This window comes from Zootoca vivipara, chromosome 3 (genome assembly GCF_965207765.1).
Source record: "Zootoca vivipara chromosome 3, rZooViv2.hap1.1, whole genome shotgun sequence".
NCBI classification, from domain to species: Eukaryota; Metazoa; Chordata; class Lepidosauria; order Squamata; family Lacertidae; genus Zootoca; species Zootoca vivipara.
Genome location: NC_142586.1, coordinates 73210997 through 73230061, shown reverse-complemented (window position 1 = coordinate 73230061; position 19065 = coordinate 73210997). Strand labels below are relative to the sequence as shown.

At 42.0% G+C, this 19065-nt stretch overlaps 1 protein-coding gene across 4 annotated transcripts in view; it reads left to right on the top strand.

Moving 5' to 3' along the window:
• Positions 1-1928: 1928 nt before the first annotated feature.
• Positions 1929-19065, top strand: part of SIPA1L2 (signal induced proliferation associated 1 like 2) — a 76589-nt gene continuing 59452 nt past the window's right edge. For all 4 annotated transcript variants that reach the window (XM_035108449.3, XM_035108448.3, XM_035108447.3 and 1 more), the window contains exons 1-2: positions 1929-2215; positions 16812-18495. In XM_035108449.3, the coding sequence (XP_034964340.1) occupies positions 17037-18495 (1459 nt within the window). In that variant the 5' untranslated portion in view covers positions 1929-2215; positions 16812-17036. The remainder of the gene's footprint in view (positions 2216-16811; positions 18496-19065) is intronic.

Below are 19065 nucleotides of genomic sequence, written 5' to 3'. Positions count from 1 at the left end.
TATGGGGCTAATATTTTTCATATATATATATATATATATATATAGAGAGAGAGAGAGAGAGAGATGAAAGTGCACTTCTGGAAACTGCATTAAGTCTTAAAATTATTGTTTCCAAAACTTTAGTGCACTATTCTAAATTTTAGAGGGAATACTAGGGCTATATTACATCTGCGCTTTACTGTGCCTGTTCTCAAGACAAAGTGCAACAAGGGAACTGTGCTTTGGGCTGCAATCCTGCACACACTTACTTGGGAGTAAGTCCCATGAAACTCAGACTTATTTCTGAGTATGATTGCACTGTCAGAATCAATGTTGATAACTTCTTCTTTCTCCCCAGGATGACCTTCCTGTATCTGGGTACCTGGTGCATAATTCCTTCAGAATGAGCTGCACAACTCTCTGTGTCTCTGCATTCTATGCATTCCTGTCAAGTATCAGTACCCAGACCTGGTCAAATCAGATTTTTCTTATGGTGGATGTTTTAATAAGAAATAATGTAAGAAGTCAGCAAAATGCTTCTCATTAGAGAGATGGGTAGGCTGCTTTACACACCCAACAGCAAATTTGTAAGTGTAAGTTTTTCAGAACAGAAGTTACTGTAAGAGTAGCAGTTTCTCATCATACGTTTGAGAGATACGCAAGTTACTTTGTCTTCTCAGATAAAAACTCATGGCACAAATTTACTTCCTGCTTCTAAAGAGCTGTTCCTACATGCTGTCTGTCTCTCGTTTTTCATTTCCACTGTTTTACAGTGGCTACCACAGATGTGCCCATTACTTTCTTAAATAGACTTTGAGGTAGTTTGTGTGTTTTGGCACTCAGCTGGGATAGCTCAGTGAATTGAACATGAGACTCGTAATCTCAGGGTTGGGCAAAAGATTCCTGCACCATAGGAGCCAACTCCTAGGGGCTGAGGGGGATTGTCCCCCCAATAAAATATTTGAGGAGGCTGCCCCTCAAATTGATGGGCATTGCCATATAAATGTACACAGTGTCATGTGATCGATTATGCGGGGCGGGGCTTACCTCACTTCCCCATATTTTATTCAAGTTGGCACACCTGACCCTCACGGTCCCTTACAATTGTGTGATTCTATTTCCGCTGCGAGGACACCACCTGCCCCAGAAAGAGAGCAGGAAATGGCAACGCCTTACTACGATGGAGTTGTCCAGGGTCTTGAAACGAGATGCCACTGAATGCTTCGAGAATGCTCACCCTCTCTGCAAAGGGCTGCCGCGGCTGCCATATGCGCCCTATAGGGCTACGGAGTCTCCACCGGAGTTTTAGAGGCAGGCACGTTTATTAAAGTTTACCGATGGCCGCTTTTCTTTTCACACACCCCGCTTAAACAGCGACTCGTGTCAAGGTCCGATCGCCGTCCACGCAAGAGAGGAGTTTGCGGTGCAAATCGGCGTCCTGGTCAACGTAGATTTCATATTCGCATTTTAAAAACCCCTTTGGCCGCCCAGAGCCGCGCCATGAGGAATCCCACCGGGATCGGAGACTCAGCCCGCAAGGCTGGTTACAGTGTCTCTCTCTCTCTCTACCTCGGTGACCTGCTTCGCTCCGGGCTTCCCGCCGGCCTCCTCCTCCAGCTTAGAGACTTTCCCTAGCGGAGCTGCCCTAAGAGGCAGAACTTTAAGAACCCGCCCCGCGCGCCGCCTGGGAAACAGGGGGAAAAAGGAAAGAGCGGCGGCGGCGGCGGATCTCAGCGAGCTCTATAAGGCAAGGAAGACAATTACCGAGAGAGAGAGGAAAAGCAGAAGGTGGGATCGCCTGCTAATACGTAGGCGGGGCGCCCTCCCCCCCCACAAGAGGCATCCTCCCCGTCCAATGGGGCGTCAGGGCGCCCTCCGGGGGGCGGCCGCAGCCAATGAGAAGCCAGGGAGGCGTAGCCGCGCCTTGCAGCGAAGCTGAGCTCCTTTCCTCCCCAGCCTATCCGGCGACTGAGACGGACCGAGCCGGAGCTTGCCTCGCGCGGGCAACTGCGCCGGCTAAAGCGGACGGGCGGCGCGCGCGCGCGCGGCGTCTGGGAGCGAGGCGCTCGCTCGGTTCGCCCCTCTCCCCTCCCCGCCGCGCTCTGAGGGAGAGACGCTCCGTCAGTCAGTCAGTCAGTCAGCCCGCCAGTTGGTTTACAGGGAGAGTGGAAGGTAACCGGACGGAGCTCCTTCTCCTGGGAGCAGCCCGGCTTCGCTGGTGGGGTGTGGAAAGGAGGTAAGGGAGCCGCCGCCGCCGCCGGGTCTCTCTCGCGTCGGTTCTCCTGAGAAAGTGGTGAGGGAGTCTGGAAGGGGAGCCGAGCCGGGCTAGGTTCGAGACTGAGGGGCAGCAGCGGCTCCTTCAGACTGTCCGGCTGAGGGGAAAGCGGGTCTTCCGAGGAGGGCAAGTCGGTGCCATCCCCTCCCTCCCCCTTTGGTGGAAGAGAAAGAGAGAGGGAGGAATTAATGGAGGGCTTTTGGGGATTAGTTCTCCACAGAACCAGGATCTCTCTCTCTCTCTCTCTCTCTCTCTCTCTCTCTCTCTCTCTCTCTCTCTCTCTCTCTCTCTCTCTCTCTCTCTGTGTAGTTTCTGGTGGGGGTTGGGGAAGCGACACTTTCTTCATGCACTTGCTGCAGATGGTGCAAAGGTTCCTCACGTTACTTTCTTCCTCTCCTCTCCCCTCCCCTCCGGGAGAGAGACAGGCTGACAGTCAAGATAGAAAGTTGGAGGAGGTTTTTCTGGCCTGGGAATAGGTGAGGAGGCGAAGGCAGGAGGGAGTTGTCTTTCCCTCCCTCCCTCAGGGATCTCTGCTTAGCCACCCCCCTCCCGTGGGTGGAAAAATAGCACAGGGGGGAGGGGGGCTAGGGGTCGGAATTCCCCCCCCCCCCAAGCACAGAGTTCGCCTCTCTCGCGCACAGCTTTTGTGCCTGCTGTAGCATTGCCGTGCATCGCTTGATTTCATCTACTGTACAGTATTTATTTATAAGTTTTGCAAAACAAATGATTCTGCTTGGACTAGGGCATGGGTTGGCACAACGGTGGTATTTGTTGGACTGCCGACGTCAATTTGCTGGACAGTTGTCTAAAACCGGCACCTCAAGTTTAGTCAAACTTTTTAAGGAATGCTGTGTGCTAATTGCTGGGATGTTTTTATAAGGCTCTCCCCCCCCCCCCAAATGGGCATATCGGAAGGGAGGAAATGGGGCAATCTTCTCTTCCCTTTGGATTTGAAAAGCAATGTATCAATCGTAGGTGCTAGAATAAGGTTATTGTCTGGTCCAGCTAAATGATTTTTCAGGAGTTTGATTTTTATGTATAGCAAATGGCAAACGAGGTTCTGTGTGTTTTCTCCCCCTCCTTCTCTGCTACCCTCTTGTTTTTCTTGAGTCTGAAGCATGACCACCAATTTTTTTTAAAAGAAAGCTTTCTCCTTATTAATGTCTTGTCTTATGCTGTATTTAATGGAACACAAGTGCCTTTGTAGTTTTGTGGAAAACTTTTACCATTATTTTATGGATTTTGGTTTAACTAACATTGTTATTGGGTAGCTAGCTCACTGCTTTGTTTTGACAATAGACTGTTCTGAAACTGATAAATTATCTAATGCACCTATTAACATATAAAGTGAGTTTGTAAGCTTCATTTTTAATGTATGTTAGAGGATACCTTTGAATACTTGCAGCATGGTTATCCTATTTTTATAGGATTGGTTGTTGGCAAAACATTGTTTGAAAACAGGTATCTATTTTTGATTTAAAGATTCTTGCTAACAAAAAGACTGCTGTGAATTCTTTTACCTTATTTTTGTGTTCAATTTTCATTCCTAAATGTTAACACTAGATGGCTTTCTTGCATCGTCCAGAAAGTACAGTACGGTTCAGAGCTGGCTTCTGACTTTGCTAGGTTACCGTATATCCTAGCACTTTCTGCTTATAAAATACTAGAGTGCCCTGGTCTGTTTTATAGTAAATGGAACTAAAGTAAAACCAAATTTAAGCAGTTCCGTTCTTGGCAGTTTTGTTTTGACATTCTTCTTTACAGAAGTTCTACGGTATGTGTGCAGTTGTTTGCAATTCCTGTAATTCTGTGGTAAGCAATGCTCAGAAAAAGCTTTGAATGTATTTTTACATGAAAAGGGCTGCTTTATAATTGATGCATATATTGATTAATCAAAATTGCATTGCTTTACATTCTCTTTGAAACTGGTATAACCTCTTTAACTGATTTAATATAAACAAAACAATATTTTCTCTAGTTTTGTGCTTTTATTGTTAATTTTGGCCAAAATGATGGTACTCAAAGTCACATTTCATTAGCTTCTGTGTAGCTAATACACTTGTATTTTGTTTGTACAAAAAGTGGCCACAGAACAGTTCTTTATGTAGTGCATGATGTTTTTCTTCTTATGAGCTAGGTGACTGTGCAAGTAGTGTAGATATGCTTCTCTCCATTCATATGAGCACAGTATGAAATTGAGACTGCGCTGTTGTTGTGGCCTGTCTTCTACTTGGGTCATGCTCTGAAGAGTAAAAATGTCCCGTCCCCACCCCGTCCCCGGAATATCAGCACCCTTAGAGTGCATATCAATACAGAGGATTGAAATGTAGAGGTGATGCATTTGAATTTAGGAAGGATATTGGGCTCATTATGGTTATCATTTATCTATGCTGTTTTCTGAACTATTGTTAATGGAAAACATGAAATGTAGGACCCCAATGCAGGCTGTGACTAATGTTATCTGTTCCCCAGTAGTAGGCTTTTCTTGTTGGTTGATGCTACAAGAAGTAGATTGAGATAGTTGGCCACTTCTGCTTCTGTTTGTTGTTTCTCACATTGGTAAATTCCATCACTGAATGTTAGAACTGAAATTGTCTTGATGGATGTTACTTTACATGTATGATTTGGGCTCATTTTAAAATGTACTTCAGTGTCATGTCTATCCCTAGACCTGACAGAGGGTTAGAGCATAATCTACTCACTTGGTATGCTTTCTAACATGACTACAATAAGTCAAATTGTTTGCATTCTACCTGTAAAAGCTGCTTACATTTTCTGTGCTCTTATCCATGCACTTTAGTTAAGTTTGTGTATCCAGTTCCATGTTTCTGGATTTGTCAAGCTTGATTGGCAGGTGTCTTATAAGTAATCAGCTCATTTGGCTTTTATAGGAGACACTCAGAATATTTGACATCATCTGTTAATTTGCAACTGAATTAATTTCTGGAATAAAAGTTGCCTACCTGTACTTTTGTAATTCATTAACATAATTTCAATCTTGCAAACTCCTATCTTTTCAGTTTTCTTTGAATTTATATTACAGTTAGAATATTTTGTCAAGCTATTTTGATGTGTGAGAAACACTTGTTTAATCAGAGTTTGAAATGTCTGCCTCATGTACATTGATGGCACTAAATTAAATAAACACAGCATTTACAAAAAGTTGTGGAAGAATTGATTTTAAAACTTACTGATGAAGTAAAAAGTTCCCCCAATTAATTGAGTAGATGTTTATTTGGTCCTGTGTAAATACTTCTAATAATAGTAGAGGAAGAAGTGTTTCCAAGGTTGTGCTGGCCAGGATTGGAGGGGGACAAGTTTTTCTGTCTGTCCTTGGTGGATCTCCTTTTAATAAAATGCACCCCCTCCAAAAAATAAAAAATAACCAATGCAGGATAATTACAGTAATTATGCCTGTTCCAAACTGGCATTGTTGATGATTATGATCCTGAAGCTTCTTCAAGAAGTTTCAAATTGAAGACTGCTTCTACCCCGTTTCAGGGCCTAACATTGACTACTGTCAGCAGTAGAACTATGTTCATAGAAGTATCTGCCAGTGTGCAGCAGGGGCCTGTGCACCAGATGTGCCTATCTACCAGTGCAGCTCTTCACCAGCACTAGCTGCCTCCAGCCAGTGAATGGGGGCAGGGTAGGATTGTTCTTCCAAACTCGTGTAGTTATTTGACTTTCTTTAATTGGGTGAGAATTATAATCGTAGAGGTGGAAAGACCCAAGGGTCATCTTGTCCACCCCCCTGCAATGCCGGAATCTCAGCTAAAGCATCCATGACAGATGGCCATCTAACTTCTGCTTATCCCCCACCTCTTGTGGGGTTCCGCTGTTGAAAAGCTGTTACTGTCAGAAAGTTTTTCCAAATGTTTAGTCAGAATCTTCTTTCATGTAACTTGAAGCCATTGGTTCAAGTCCTACCCTCCAGAACAGGAGAAAACAAGCATGTTCCCTCTTCCATGTGACAGCCCTTAAGATATTTGAAGATGGCTATCATATCTCCTCTTAGTCTCCTCTTTTCCAGGCTAAACATATCCAGCTCCTTCAAGCACTCCTTGTAAGGCTTTATTTCCAGATCCTTGATCATCTTGGTTGCCCTCCTTTACACACGTTGCAGCTTGTCAACACCCTTCTTAAATTGTGGTGCCCAGAATTGGACACAGTATTCCAAGTGTGGCCTAACCAAGGCAGAATAGAGTGGTACTATTGCTTCCTTTGATCTGGACACTGTACTTCTGTTGATGCAGCCTGAAATAGTGTTGTTTTTTTGCTGCTGCATCACTCTGTTGACTCAAGTTAAGCTTGTGCATCTGGTTCTTCCTGCCTAAGTGTAGGACCTATTGAAATTTATTTTGTAAGCTTGCGTCCAGTTCTCCAATCTGTTATGGTCATTTTGAATTCTGATTCTGTCTTCTGCAGCATTAGCTACCCCTCCCAGTTTGGTGTCATCTGCAAATTTGATGAGCATCTCCTCAATTCCTTCATCCAAGTCATTTATAAAGACGTTAAACAACAATGGGCCCAGGACAGAACAGTGTGGCACGCCACTTCTCACTTTGTTCAAGGTTGACAAGGAACCATTAATGAGTACTCTTTGGGTTCAGCCAGCCAGCAACAAATCCATCTTGTTCAACCCACATTTTACCCGCTTCCTCGCAAGAATATCATAACTTCACTGTCTACACATTGTGAACTACTCTGGATAGTCACACACTTCTGCATAAGTATTCTGTATATTAACATGAGAAGTGTTCTATAGTATCTCCAGCTGGTCATTGCAGCAGCAAAGTTGGGAGCAGTTTACAGAGAGAAGTGTTGGTCTGCCAATGTGGGCATACCTTCTGCTGCATAGGATCATAGTATTTAGTGTTTCTTTTGTGCATTTTAAGCTTTTCAAATACCAGTGTGGCAAAGCATCCAGAAAATGTAGAGCTGGAGAATGAAATTCTCAAAGAAAAGACCAGTAGGAAGTGTACCCGGTTTGGCACTGTTGGTTTGAAAACACTCTGAGTGCCTTCAGAAAATAGCATCCAGCCCTCCCCAGTGCATTCCATTCCTGTTCCAAAGCAGAAGAACCAGTATGGGGGTTGTTGGTTTGGTCCTGTGTGGCCAAGGCTCATCGGACATTTTGGCAATGCAGCTGCCAATCTCCATCATTCCTTACAATTTTGGAGGTGGCAGACATAACCACATACTTGTCTGGATGACCTCCACTCACCTCTAAAGCTTCAGAGTTGGGAAGAAAGCTGATTTGATGTAGCTTTGTTGGAGTGAAAATAAAAGGATAGGAGGGAAACCTAGAGATAGATTAGCTATTTCTGATTAGATTTTAATTTCGATAAGTAAGATGAAAATTAAACCAAGTTCCTAGACAGAGTTAAAATAAGTTATTGAGTCATCACTTGCTCTTTCAACATCCTAATGAGGCTGATTTTATCACTAGATGATGGGCCCTGGCATTGATTTGCTGTATGACCAGCAGTACAATTGTCCTCCATGGGCTTCATATACCAGCTGTACCACTACAAATGATTGTGTTGAGTGGTGCTTTGTTTAAAAGAGGGGAAACAAATGTGATGTTAATGTACAATTTCCAGAGTTGGCCACATATGGGGATTGGAGAGGGGACTGGCAAGGAAGTGCATGGATGGACAAGATGTAGACAGTATTGTGGTGAGACAAGAATTTTAAGAGGTGGGAATAAAGTGGAATCAGGGGTTTTCATGGATGGAATAGCATGAAAAACAAAGTATTTACAGATTTTGTTTAAAATATTTTTCAGAATGTGTATTGTAAAAACTCAAGTTAGATAGGAGTTAAGTTGTGAAAACCCTAAAGGAAAGTATTTGTTAAAAGTGTAATAAATAATCCCTTTTAAAAGTTCTTATAACACAGTTAATAAGGGCTTGTAGTAACCTATGCTAAGGTCTACCATTTGTTAACACATTATTTCTTATCCTCACCGAGGACACCGTTCAGTGGAAATGTCTCTGGCACAAACACCGTTCAAACTATATGAATGGTTGCATGCTACATCCAGGGTGGCTTGCATAAATGTTCCCAGTGAATTGCTCATATAGTATGTATAACCCCAGTGTAGTCAGAATTGTAACCTGTATTGTGGAACCTTTCAATTAGTTCATTAATGTATAATAAATTTATAAGCTTTGTTAAAATGACCATGATAGATATTTGCATTAAATAGATTTATTTAGTATGGCCTTCAAAAAAAACTTCAGTGAGAAGATGATGTGTTCTGTATATGTTCTACATGGTGTGATTTAATCATTTGCTTCCATTTTAAAAGACAACAATTATAGTTGTAAATAGCTTTTTCGAAAGCATAGCATAAATACTATAGGAGTTAATGACATTTCAAAATAACAGCTGCTTTTAAAAATAACATTAAGTACTGGTGTGTGTGCATTTTTAGCATTCACTTGATTTTGGAAGGTAGTGTAGCTGAACAGCTGCAGATTGTGTATTTTCATCACAAGCTGTGGAGTTGGAAAGTTACTCTACTTCTTGCTATCCAACAAAGGTAGTTTGATGCTTGAGCAGCTAGATCAAGGTCACTTAGTTTCAACTACACACAGTACAGATTATTATTTTCTGTTTGCTGTGTATAACAGTGTAGTAATTCACTGAAAGGAAAGGCTTCTACAGGGTTATTTTGTATGTTCTCACAGTCTCACAAACTTTCAATTTTTTCTTTTATGTAATTGTGCTTAGTAATAATTATCTACACAGACACTCTACATATTCAGACTATGATTAATACAAATGAGCTGTCAATGGTGCAATGCTTGTTTGTAATATACAAGAGATCTGAAGCAAAATGTTGTAGCATTGTGAGTTCTGTTCACTGTTACCATCACTCATCCATGCTATCCATGATAACACAACTCGGTTCATTTCTCCTCTGGTTTTCTACCCTTCCCCCCAACTATCAGTCAGTATTTATTGGCAACTGAATAAGCTTACTGGTAGTTCTCATTGGATTATTTTGTGTTCCCCTCTTGTTTTTTATCTCCTAAGTATTTTTGTACTTCTGAGCAACTTAGGCTCTCCCAAGCCCACTAATATATCAGTGTTATGTGTGGATTATGCTGTTTTTGGCTATTAGTGCTCACATCCTGGACTTCAAAAGCATACGGAATGGTAGAATGATTATTTACTGAGATGTGCTGACTGTGTTGAATCTTACTGGCTTGCTTAAGATCTTGACCAGCTTCTTTCGAGAAGCTTTACCCTAAATCCTTAACTAGTGGCTTTCACAATGCTACTTGTTTCAATAATGACCATCTGTGTTCTAGAAGATTTCGAGGCATGATTTTGGCCCAAATCTTGCAGTTACCACTACTAAATATTCAGCTGTTGTAACTCTTTTTCAGGTCAATTGCAACAGTCAGTGTACTTGATTCATATATTTATCATTCCTCATATTTCATATTACAGTTGTATTGTGATTGTGGCACTGCCCAAGCATGTGGGGGGGGGATGAGGGGGACCGAGAGACCCTCAGCTGATGAAGCATTTTGGCCTCAGTGATGACGAATCAAGGTAACAAGTGAGTTAGGCAACTATGTAAGGACTGATGACACCCACCCAAGAGTTCTTAAAAGAACTCAAATATGAACTTGCTTATGATCCATACTTTTGTTAGAAGATATCCAACCATGTTGCTCAGCTGATAGCAAAATGTCTATCAGAAGAAAGGGGAGAGAAACAATTTTCAGTGAACCCCACTCCTCCCTGCAGCTCCCAAATTCCTCTGGAGGGGTCAGTTTGAGCAAATTTAAGGGGAATGTGGAGGGGAATTGTGAAAAAAACTATTCTCTCCATTCTTCTGACAGAAGTCTTACTGTCAGCTGATCAACACTATTGGATATAACCCAGTGTAATTTGTCTGTAAGATCAGCCTCTATACTCGAGAACTGGAAAGAGGCCAATGCAACTTTAAAAGAGGGAGGCAGGATCCAGGGGTGATCTAAGAAATGACAAGCTGGTTAGCTTAACATCTATTCCTGGAAATTACTGAGCAAGTCTTGAGGAACAAGTTTTGCTGATGAATAATCAGTGTGATTTGTATAAGGATTAGTCTTGTGGTTAAAACAAAAAGGGATTTTGAGGAATCCAAAATGAAATCTCCAAACTGGGTAAATGGGCATTAAAATGTGATTAAATGTAAGGAATTGTAAAGCGATGTACACTGGAGCAAAAAGCCTAACTTCACAGATACGTAACTCTGCAGTGATTTGAGCAGTAAAGTGATTTTGGAGTTGTGGTGGATAACTCAATGAAGATGTCAACTTAGCTATAGAAATGTGAATTTCATGTTAGTGATATTTAGGAAAAGGGTTGAAAAGAAAACAATCAGTATCATAATGCCATTATACAAATCTTGTCATGAAATCACACTTGGAATACTGTGTTCAGTTCTGGTCGTCATACCTAAAAAAAAGATGTAGAGTTGGAGAAGGTTCAGATTAAGGCAGCCAGAATGATCAAGGGATTGTAAAAAACTCTCCAATGAGGAAAGGTTACAACATTTGGACATGAGAGAGTCGTATAAAAGTATGCATACTGTGGAAAAAGTGGATGGACAGAAGTCCCCATCCCCTCATAATACGAGTGGGGGCCATCTGATGAAGCTGCATGTTGGAAGATTTATGACAGATGAGAGAAAGTTCATTCAATTAAACTGGACATTGTTCCCGCAAGATATAGTGATGTCCACTAAAGTACTTGCCTTTAAAAGAAAAGTTCATGGAGAATAAGGCTATTGGTTGCCTCCTCCAGTATTGGAGGCAATATGGCCCTGAATGTCAGTTGCTGGAAAGCGCAAGTAGGGGAGTGTGATGTTGTTTTCATGTCCTGCCTAGGGGAGAATAGTGAATCAAGGCCATCACAATCAGAGAAAAGACGGGCCACAAGCAGAAGAAAGAGGTTCATGTAGAACAGATAACAGCTGCACACTACGGGTCAAGTTACTGTATACGTATTATTGTGAAATTATGGAACTGAAATACATTGTAGAAAGCACTAGGTAAGAGAGGTGAGAGAGGACAAGCCAAGTATTTGAGTGAATCCATGTTAAAGAATTCTTAAACATGAGCCACTATGCCAGAGCTCCTCATGTGGATGCTTTACAGTGTGCCCGTCACTGTTAAATGCATCTTGCCATCGTGTCCATGGTTCTCAAGTGTGCAGCAAACCTTTCTGCATACCCAGTTTCTGCTCTGAACTCAGCCTTGGTATTCATCTATTGACTTTATTCAGTTCCTGGGTTGTTGGCTGGCTGACCATTTAAAGATGCTTTGGATTATAAGGGACATGACAAAGTTAAGACTCCTTGTAAATCCTTACAGCTGTTTGTCCTCACTATGGTAAGAATAGTTAGAGGGCTAATGGGAAGCAAGGAAATGCTCATTTTAGATGTGTTATCAGTACTAGATATGACTCGGACTTCCACATTAAATTGAAGTGAGAGCTTGAAAGGCTGATTTTTATATTAAAAATGAGCACAAATAGAGAAGGGTACCTTGTCTTTCCTCCCGCCCTGCCCCACCATACTTTGTTTCTTCAGGCATTTGTCGGCCTGGCCTAGAAGGTCTCCTTGAAGCAATGGAAAGTGGAGAGGTAAAATAAGGGAGGCTTAGGCTCCCTCATCTGCATAATACTGCAGTATATTTTTTATTATTTTGTCCCTCATGTGAATGAAATAAGTGAAGTTTTTAATCAATGGGTTAAATACCCCCCTGCCCCAGTGCAGCATTTTGTGTCCTCAAATACATTGCCATTAATCAGCATGCTTCTTCTGAAACTAGAGATCAAACGTAGCAGTACCTGTACTGTAATACCTGCTTCATGTACACATCTGTATGATAGGAAATGAAACACTTTCTGCTCTTGCTGCCAGTTGTGTTTCCTGTATGTAAACAAAAGCAATCAGTTAGCAGAATGGGAAATTGTTTATTTGCAGGATGCTTGCTGTATGAACGGAAGGAAATGTTCTTTTACAGAGATCAGCTCATTGTGTTGAGGCTACATTGCTGGCGAAATTGATTTTAGAATAGTTTGGGGAAATTAGCTGCAAAATAGGTGCATCTATTTTGAGTCCTAACAACTTCTTAACTCTTTACATTAGTGGTTGAAGTTGAAGCTTATAGATCTCATAACCATCCCTATTCATAGTATATGAACGGGATTTACACAGTTAAATGAATGTAATTTTAAACAGGAAGTTTGCTGTTTGTGCACTGCCTTTTTAAATTTTTGAAGCAAAGATGTAAGGCAAATTTGAATGTAATCTGAACAAATTAGCTAGGAAATATGTAGCCTGATAATCTGTGGTTTAAAATTTTGGAGGATGCGGGATAACAGGACTCCAGTAAATCTCTGCACCCACCCTGCCTTGAAGTGAAATAAAGGTTGTTTCCCCACTAGAACACCTTACTGCAGCTGAGATGTTGCTTGTCATTGGCTGGAGGCTTCACACAGGATTTACCGTATTTTTCGCTCCATAAGATGCACTTTTTTCCTCCTAAAAAGTAAGAGGAAATGTCTGTACGTCTCATGGAGCGAATGCGTGGTCCCTGGAGCCGAATTGCCCAGGGGCTAAAGGCAGATCATGCTCTCTTTTTTTTTAGAAAGAGCTAAAGGCTAGCAAGAGGGAAAGAGAGTGTTGAAAGGAACCTGCTCAGCAGCTGATTGCAAGAGATCAGGGAGGGAGATAAGGGAGTTTGCTCCCTTCCTGGCCTGCCCGGCCCCTTGCCTAGGCCTCAGTTGTTGTTTGCAGAGGGAGACATGTGACTGGCTGATTAGATTATCTGTCTGGAAACTGTAGAAATGGGTCCCTTTCCTTTCCTAGAGAAGCTGCAGAACTGTGAGTTGAACCCCATAAAAACAGGATTTTCCCCCTTTGCAAGGAAACTCAACAACTTTGAGCTGATCCTAAAAAATGGAGCTTTCCCCTTTGCAAAAAAAGATGCACAACTGTGAGCTGAACCCCCCCCCCCAAAAAACGGGGCTTTTCTCATTTGCAAAAAAAAAGCTGCACAACTTTGAGCTGATCCTTAAAAAAATGGAGCAAAAGAAGCTTCCTGAAATATTTAATTGGGGGGGGGGCAAAGGCACCTAGGCCTCTAGGAGTTGGCTGCTATGCCTAGGACAATTCAAGAAAGCAAAATATATTTTTTTCTTGTTTTCCTCCTCTAAAAACTAGGTGCGTCCTATGGTCAGGTGCGTCCTATGGAGCGAAAAATGTGGTAATAGCCCACCATTACCTTTCCATGTAGCTATTTGCTTAGAATTAAGTCTATCCAAGGCAGTGAACTACAATATAAACATAAAATTGCAAGAATGTAACATGATGTTTCAAACACTACATTGCAGAAACAAACAAACAAACAAGAAAACATTAAAATATAATTCAGGCAGTACAGAATTGTTTCCAAAGCCACAACAATAAAGAAGTATATACAATAAAATAACATGTTTTAAAAACCACATGAAACAGATATTTTTTTCTTTTTGAATACCGCACATCCCTTGAGAGGGAGATCCATAAAGTGGAGACCACTGTACTTTGAAGTCTCTGTCTCTGAATCCCACCAATTTGACAGATCTTAAAAGTGAGCCAGTGAGCAGACCCTATATTGAGCGAAGGCCTCTCAACATTAAGGATCCCTCCTTGCAAGTTTTGTCCCTTTATTGTTTTGTCATGAGCATGATAGTTGTTTTTAGAAAGTTGCTTGCGATTTGAGGACGCACCCCCCACGAGGAGTAAAAATACACAGTGACACATGAATTTAGGTTAATGGGCAAAATAAGGCCACAACTTTATTGGTTAGAGCATGTGAAAGGTATTGGCTTAGGCATTGGAGACACAAGCAAGCATGACTCCATCCCGCTCGACGGGGAGTCATATAAGGTTAACAACCAGTGGGAGGAGCCTGTTGATGCAAATACAACTAGAGGCTTCCCCTGTCATCACCAGGGGTCGTGTCATGGCCCTAGCCATCAACAGGGCATCGGATAGGATCCACGACCGCCGGATCCCTTTAACGGGATACCCCTAAAAGAGGAGGGTTGGATGATGGCCACAACCAGTCCTCTAACACACAAGACAAACACATATTCCAATGCCTAACCACCAATACCAAAAAGTTGTGACGAATTGCTACGAGGTAGGCGGAAAAACCAAGAGGCCAGTGCCAAATGGATAAAAAACTCCTACCAGGCCCCTTGGGCAAGCAAGGCGACCAACTGAAGTCCATAGCAAGGTCAATAGCAAACAACACAAAGAGGTAGACCTAAAGGGAGGGTGGGCGGGAGATCCGATGTGGTGCAGCAGCAGAATGAGATTTGAATGCTGCTGCACCCGCTTAAATGTAGTCAAACCCCGCCCCCAACCACCTCTATTGGCCAGCTGAGAGACTTGGCGCGGCCGCAGGGATAGGCTGGTGCAGGGGGCCGAAAAACACCGCCCTGCTTAGTGCGGGAAGCAGCTCCTGCTCGCAAAGTCTCCCCTCTTCAAGGAGGAGATATCTTCTTAACAGATCTATGGCCCCACCTGCACTATACATTTAAAACAGTATCATGCCACTTTAAACAGTTATGATTTCCTCCAAAGAATCCTGGGAACTGTCATTTGTTAAGGGTGCTGAGAGTTGTTAGGTGACCTCTGTTTCCATAAGCAACTGCAGTTCTTCCAATCACTCTTCCCAGGGAACTCTAGGAATTGCTAGGTGCTATAATGTCTCATAATTTTGTATATTTACAGATCTATATTTGTCTTGTAATGTTGGCAGGAAAGGTTTTCTCTTATTTTCTGCATTCTTAGAAATGGATTATCATTCATGGATTTAATTTTAAAATGTATCCTCCCTTGCTGTTCCTTTATCAGCATACATTTATTTAGAATTTCTGAAGTTTTAGTGGGCTAGTTTAGATGTGTTTCCAAACATTTGATTCTGTGAAGCAGATAAGTTGATGTCATGATCTACTACTCTACCCCTTCATCTTGTGTGTTCTAATTATTAGATTGCACTCCAGTCATTTTGTCTGGGGAGGATGTTGGAGTACAGATTATTCAGCAGCTGTGTGCTTCCCAGCTAAGTCTTAGGTGCAATCATTTTATTTTACTTTATATTTAGTTTGTATTCTCCACCCCTGAATCATATATGGTTCCACTGTCCCATTTTCAGTGAGACATCCTGGATTGACAGAAGCCGCCCTGGCTTCTCATCCCAATCCTGGGCGTGCCATTCTGGCTCCCGTGCTTTAGCTATGCCAGTTCAACATGGTACCAAAAGATGGATGTTTTTTCATCTCTCCCTGTGGTGCGAGTCAATTGGCTCACACCAGAGCGTAGGACCAAAAAATGGAAGCAAAGCCTACCTTGCCCATCACCACTCTTCTTCCTGGCTTCCGGAAGCAAACACATCTGCGGACGAGCTGGAGGCCACAGTGACTTCTCCCAAGGCCATGCCAGCCACAGAGGAGGCAAAGACCATGGAGGAGGAGGCTGCAGAGGTGGCAGGCAGTGGCAAATGAGTGGGTGAGGGGAACTGAATCTTGCCTAATCAGTCCAATCCATCACTGCTTTGTTAAATTGACTGGGCCAACCCATTATCCCTGCATATAATAGTATATCATCATTATACCTCGTGCTGAAATCATGCATAAAATATACTACTAAGAAAAGACAGCGTACGGTCTAGTTTCATTCATAAATAGCATTAGCTACAGAATGAGAAGCAAAGGATGTAGCTACAAATAATTGTAGTCGACTGAAGTCTCTGCAGTGTCAGCCTTCTTTACAGTAGTTGGAAAACACCCCTACTCTGACAGTCTAGAACTCAAACTGTTCAAGTACAGTACCATTTTCTACTGAGAACAGGAATCAGTAACCATTACATGGTAAGCCAAAGTGAAATTGCAAGGGATCCTGTAGAGGAGCTCTAAGTCATTTTTGATCCTCCCTGGTTCTTTTTATTGCCATGCCATAGGCTTGACTTGGCTTTTTATCTGAACTTGGGCTCATGGTTAAGCTCTCTTCTCACTAGCCACATGCTGTAGCTTGAGCAGTCGTGTTAAGCCAAGGTTTGGTTTAGTGTGATGTGCAAACCTGGTTTGTGTGAAATATAAGTGATTAGATATTTCTTTAAAGTTTGTTCTGTTTTATCCCTCCCCTATGCTACTATCTTTCATTGCAGGGCTCTCTAAAATGTGCATTTTGAACTACAAATAGCTGAATATACAAAGTTGCCTCAGGGCTACTAAACCAATGAGATGGTAGCTTGTCACAGCCAGAAGGGCCAACATTGCGGTACCCTGATAGGAAAGATAATTGTCTATACCTTTTTATAATTTTGAATGTGTCATATTGGGACATAAATCAGTCCAAATGGATTTCTTCTTTGTTCCAATTAATTTCTTATGTATAGGAGATGGTTTTGATACTGGGGGTGTTTTAGAGTAAGGCCCTACATTTTGAATAGAATATGTGTTAATTGATTTCTTCTTCCCTTTTGATTGACAGGTATGTGGAGTAAAAGTGAATTGCTGTCAACTTGATCTTGATCTGAAGTTATAAAATGCAGACCCAGAAATGAGTCCTACCTTCTGGAATGGCAACCTGAAAGATCTTTTGAAACACAGAGACACTGTAACTCTTTCTTACTTCACTTCATAAATAATGGAAATGTCAGACCAACAGCACTTCTCTTGAAGATAAGGCTTTGCATTCCCTTCCTGTTGCTTGGATATGAGTGATCACACATCACAGGAAGAAAAACACAAATCCAGCAGAACTTCCTTAAAGTTTAAGGAATCAGCAAGAATTATGCAGTCTGATGACTATTTTGCAAGGAAATTTAAGGCTCTAAATGGTAATATGGGCCCCCCTTCTTCTCTAAGCGCAACCAACAAAGGTGAAAGCAGCAACCCAGCCAATGGTACCCCAGCTATGCCTAAGATGGGTGTCCGAGCCAGAGTATCTGAATGGCCTCCTAAGAAAGATTGTACCAAGGAATTAAGCAGAGCTACATGGGAAAGTAGACCTCAAGTTAGTTATGACGGTGCTGGGTCAGCAAATGGTGATCAGAATGAGGGGCAGCAAAAAGAACCCCTTGATATAGAATTTGCAGAGGCAAAGTATGCATTAGGAGACATTTTTCTCCATTCACCACACAGAGGGCTTCACCCTATAAGACAAAGAAGCAACAGTGATGTTACAATCAGTGACATTGACACAGAGGATGTATTAGACCAGAATGCTGTTAATCCAAATACAGGAGCATCTCTCCATAGGGAATATGGAAGCACTTCATCAATTGACAGACAAGGTTTGTCTGGTGAGAATTTTTTTGCAATGCTTCGAGGCTACAGGGTGGAAAACTTTGAGCATAAAACACACATGCCATTTGGATTTCCTGAATTTTTTCACTGCGATCCAACGATTTCTCCAAGTCTCCATGCTGCAGCACAGATTTCCAGAGGAGAATTTGTAAGAATTTCTGGACTTGACTACATGGATAGTGCCCTGCTAATTGGTAGAGACCGGGACAAATCTTTCAAATGGAGATTGAAGTCAGAATCTGTAGAAACGTCACTCTTTAGAAAATTGCGGACTGCTAAAAGTGAACATGAAACCCTTAAATTCTCGTCTGAACTAGAAGAAAGTAGACTTGATAAAAATGTTCATCCTTGGAACTGTCAGAAGTGTTTCGCACATTATGATGTCCAGAGCATTCTGTTTAACATTAATGAAGCAATGGTTACCAGAATTAATGTGGGGAAAAGAAAAAATATAACCACTGGGGCATCTGCTGCATCACAAACTTCAACGGTAGCTGGACAGCTTGGAAGCTGTGAATCTCCTATGGGGAGTAAAGAGGATCTCAATTCAAAAGAGAACTTAGATGCTGATGAAGGTGATGGGAAAAGTAATGACCTAGTACTGAACTGTCCTTATTTCAGGAATGAAACTGGTGGGGAAGGTGATAGGCGGATTGCGCTCTCTAGGGCAAACTCGGCCTCCTTTTGTGCAGGAGATAGTTGTTCTTTTGAGTCTTCACTAAGTTCACATTGCACGAATGCCGGTGTTTCGGTGCTGGAAGTACCCAGAGAGAATCAACCAATCCACAGAGAGAAAGTGAAACGTTATATCATTGAGCACATTGATCTTGGTGCATATTACTATAGAAAGTTTTTCTATGGAAAAGGTAAGCAATTTTTTCTGGAATCTCTTGCTCCCAAAGGTTTCGGAGCATTTGCTGAACTTGAGTAGTGTTGTGAGATATGAAAATATCTAATGTAAAATGAAGCTCTGCTTTTTAAATATGTGTCTTGGAGGGCATCATTATGACCCTCCTTAAAGTATTGAAAGCCCCCACCTACTTATTTAATATTAATGATTTACTATTGGGGTTGTGTTTCTTTGACTTTTCATGTCATGTTCTTACATAAGCTTTGACATTTTTAATGAAAACAATAATCTGGTCTCCTATTCTGAACTACAAGATTAAAGGAGTTAGGACTGTGAGAAATATTCTTTAGGAGAGTATCACACTGTCAGTAGTTGCAGCATCATTGTTTGCAAGTAACAACAACACCACCTTTATTGTCAATGTACAATCTATGTACAGTGAAATTAACAAAAAACTGTCTTCCATCAAAATGCCATAAGTGATATGTTCTTACAGTGGTACCTCGGTTTGCGGCCGCAATCCGTTCCGCGGAGGCGGTCGCTCCCCGAATCAGTTGCTCGCCGAAGGCACGCTTCTGTGCGTGTG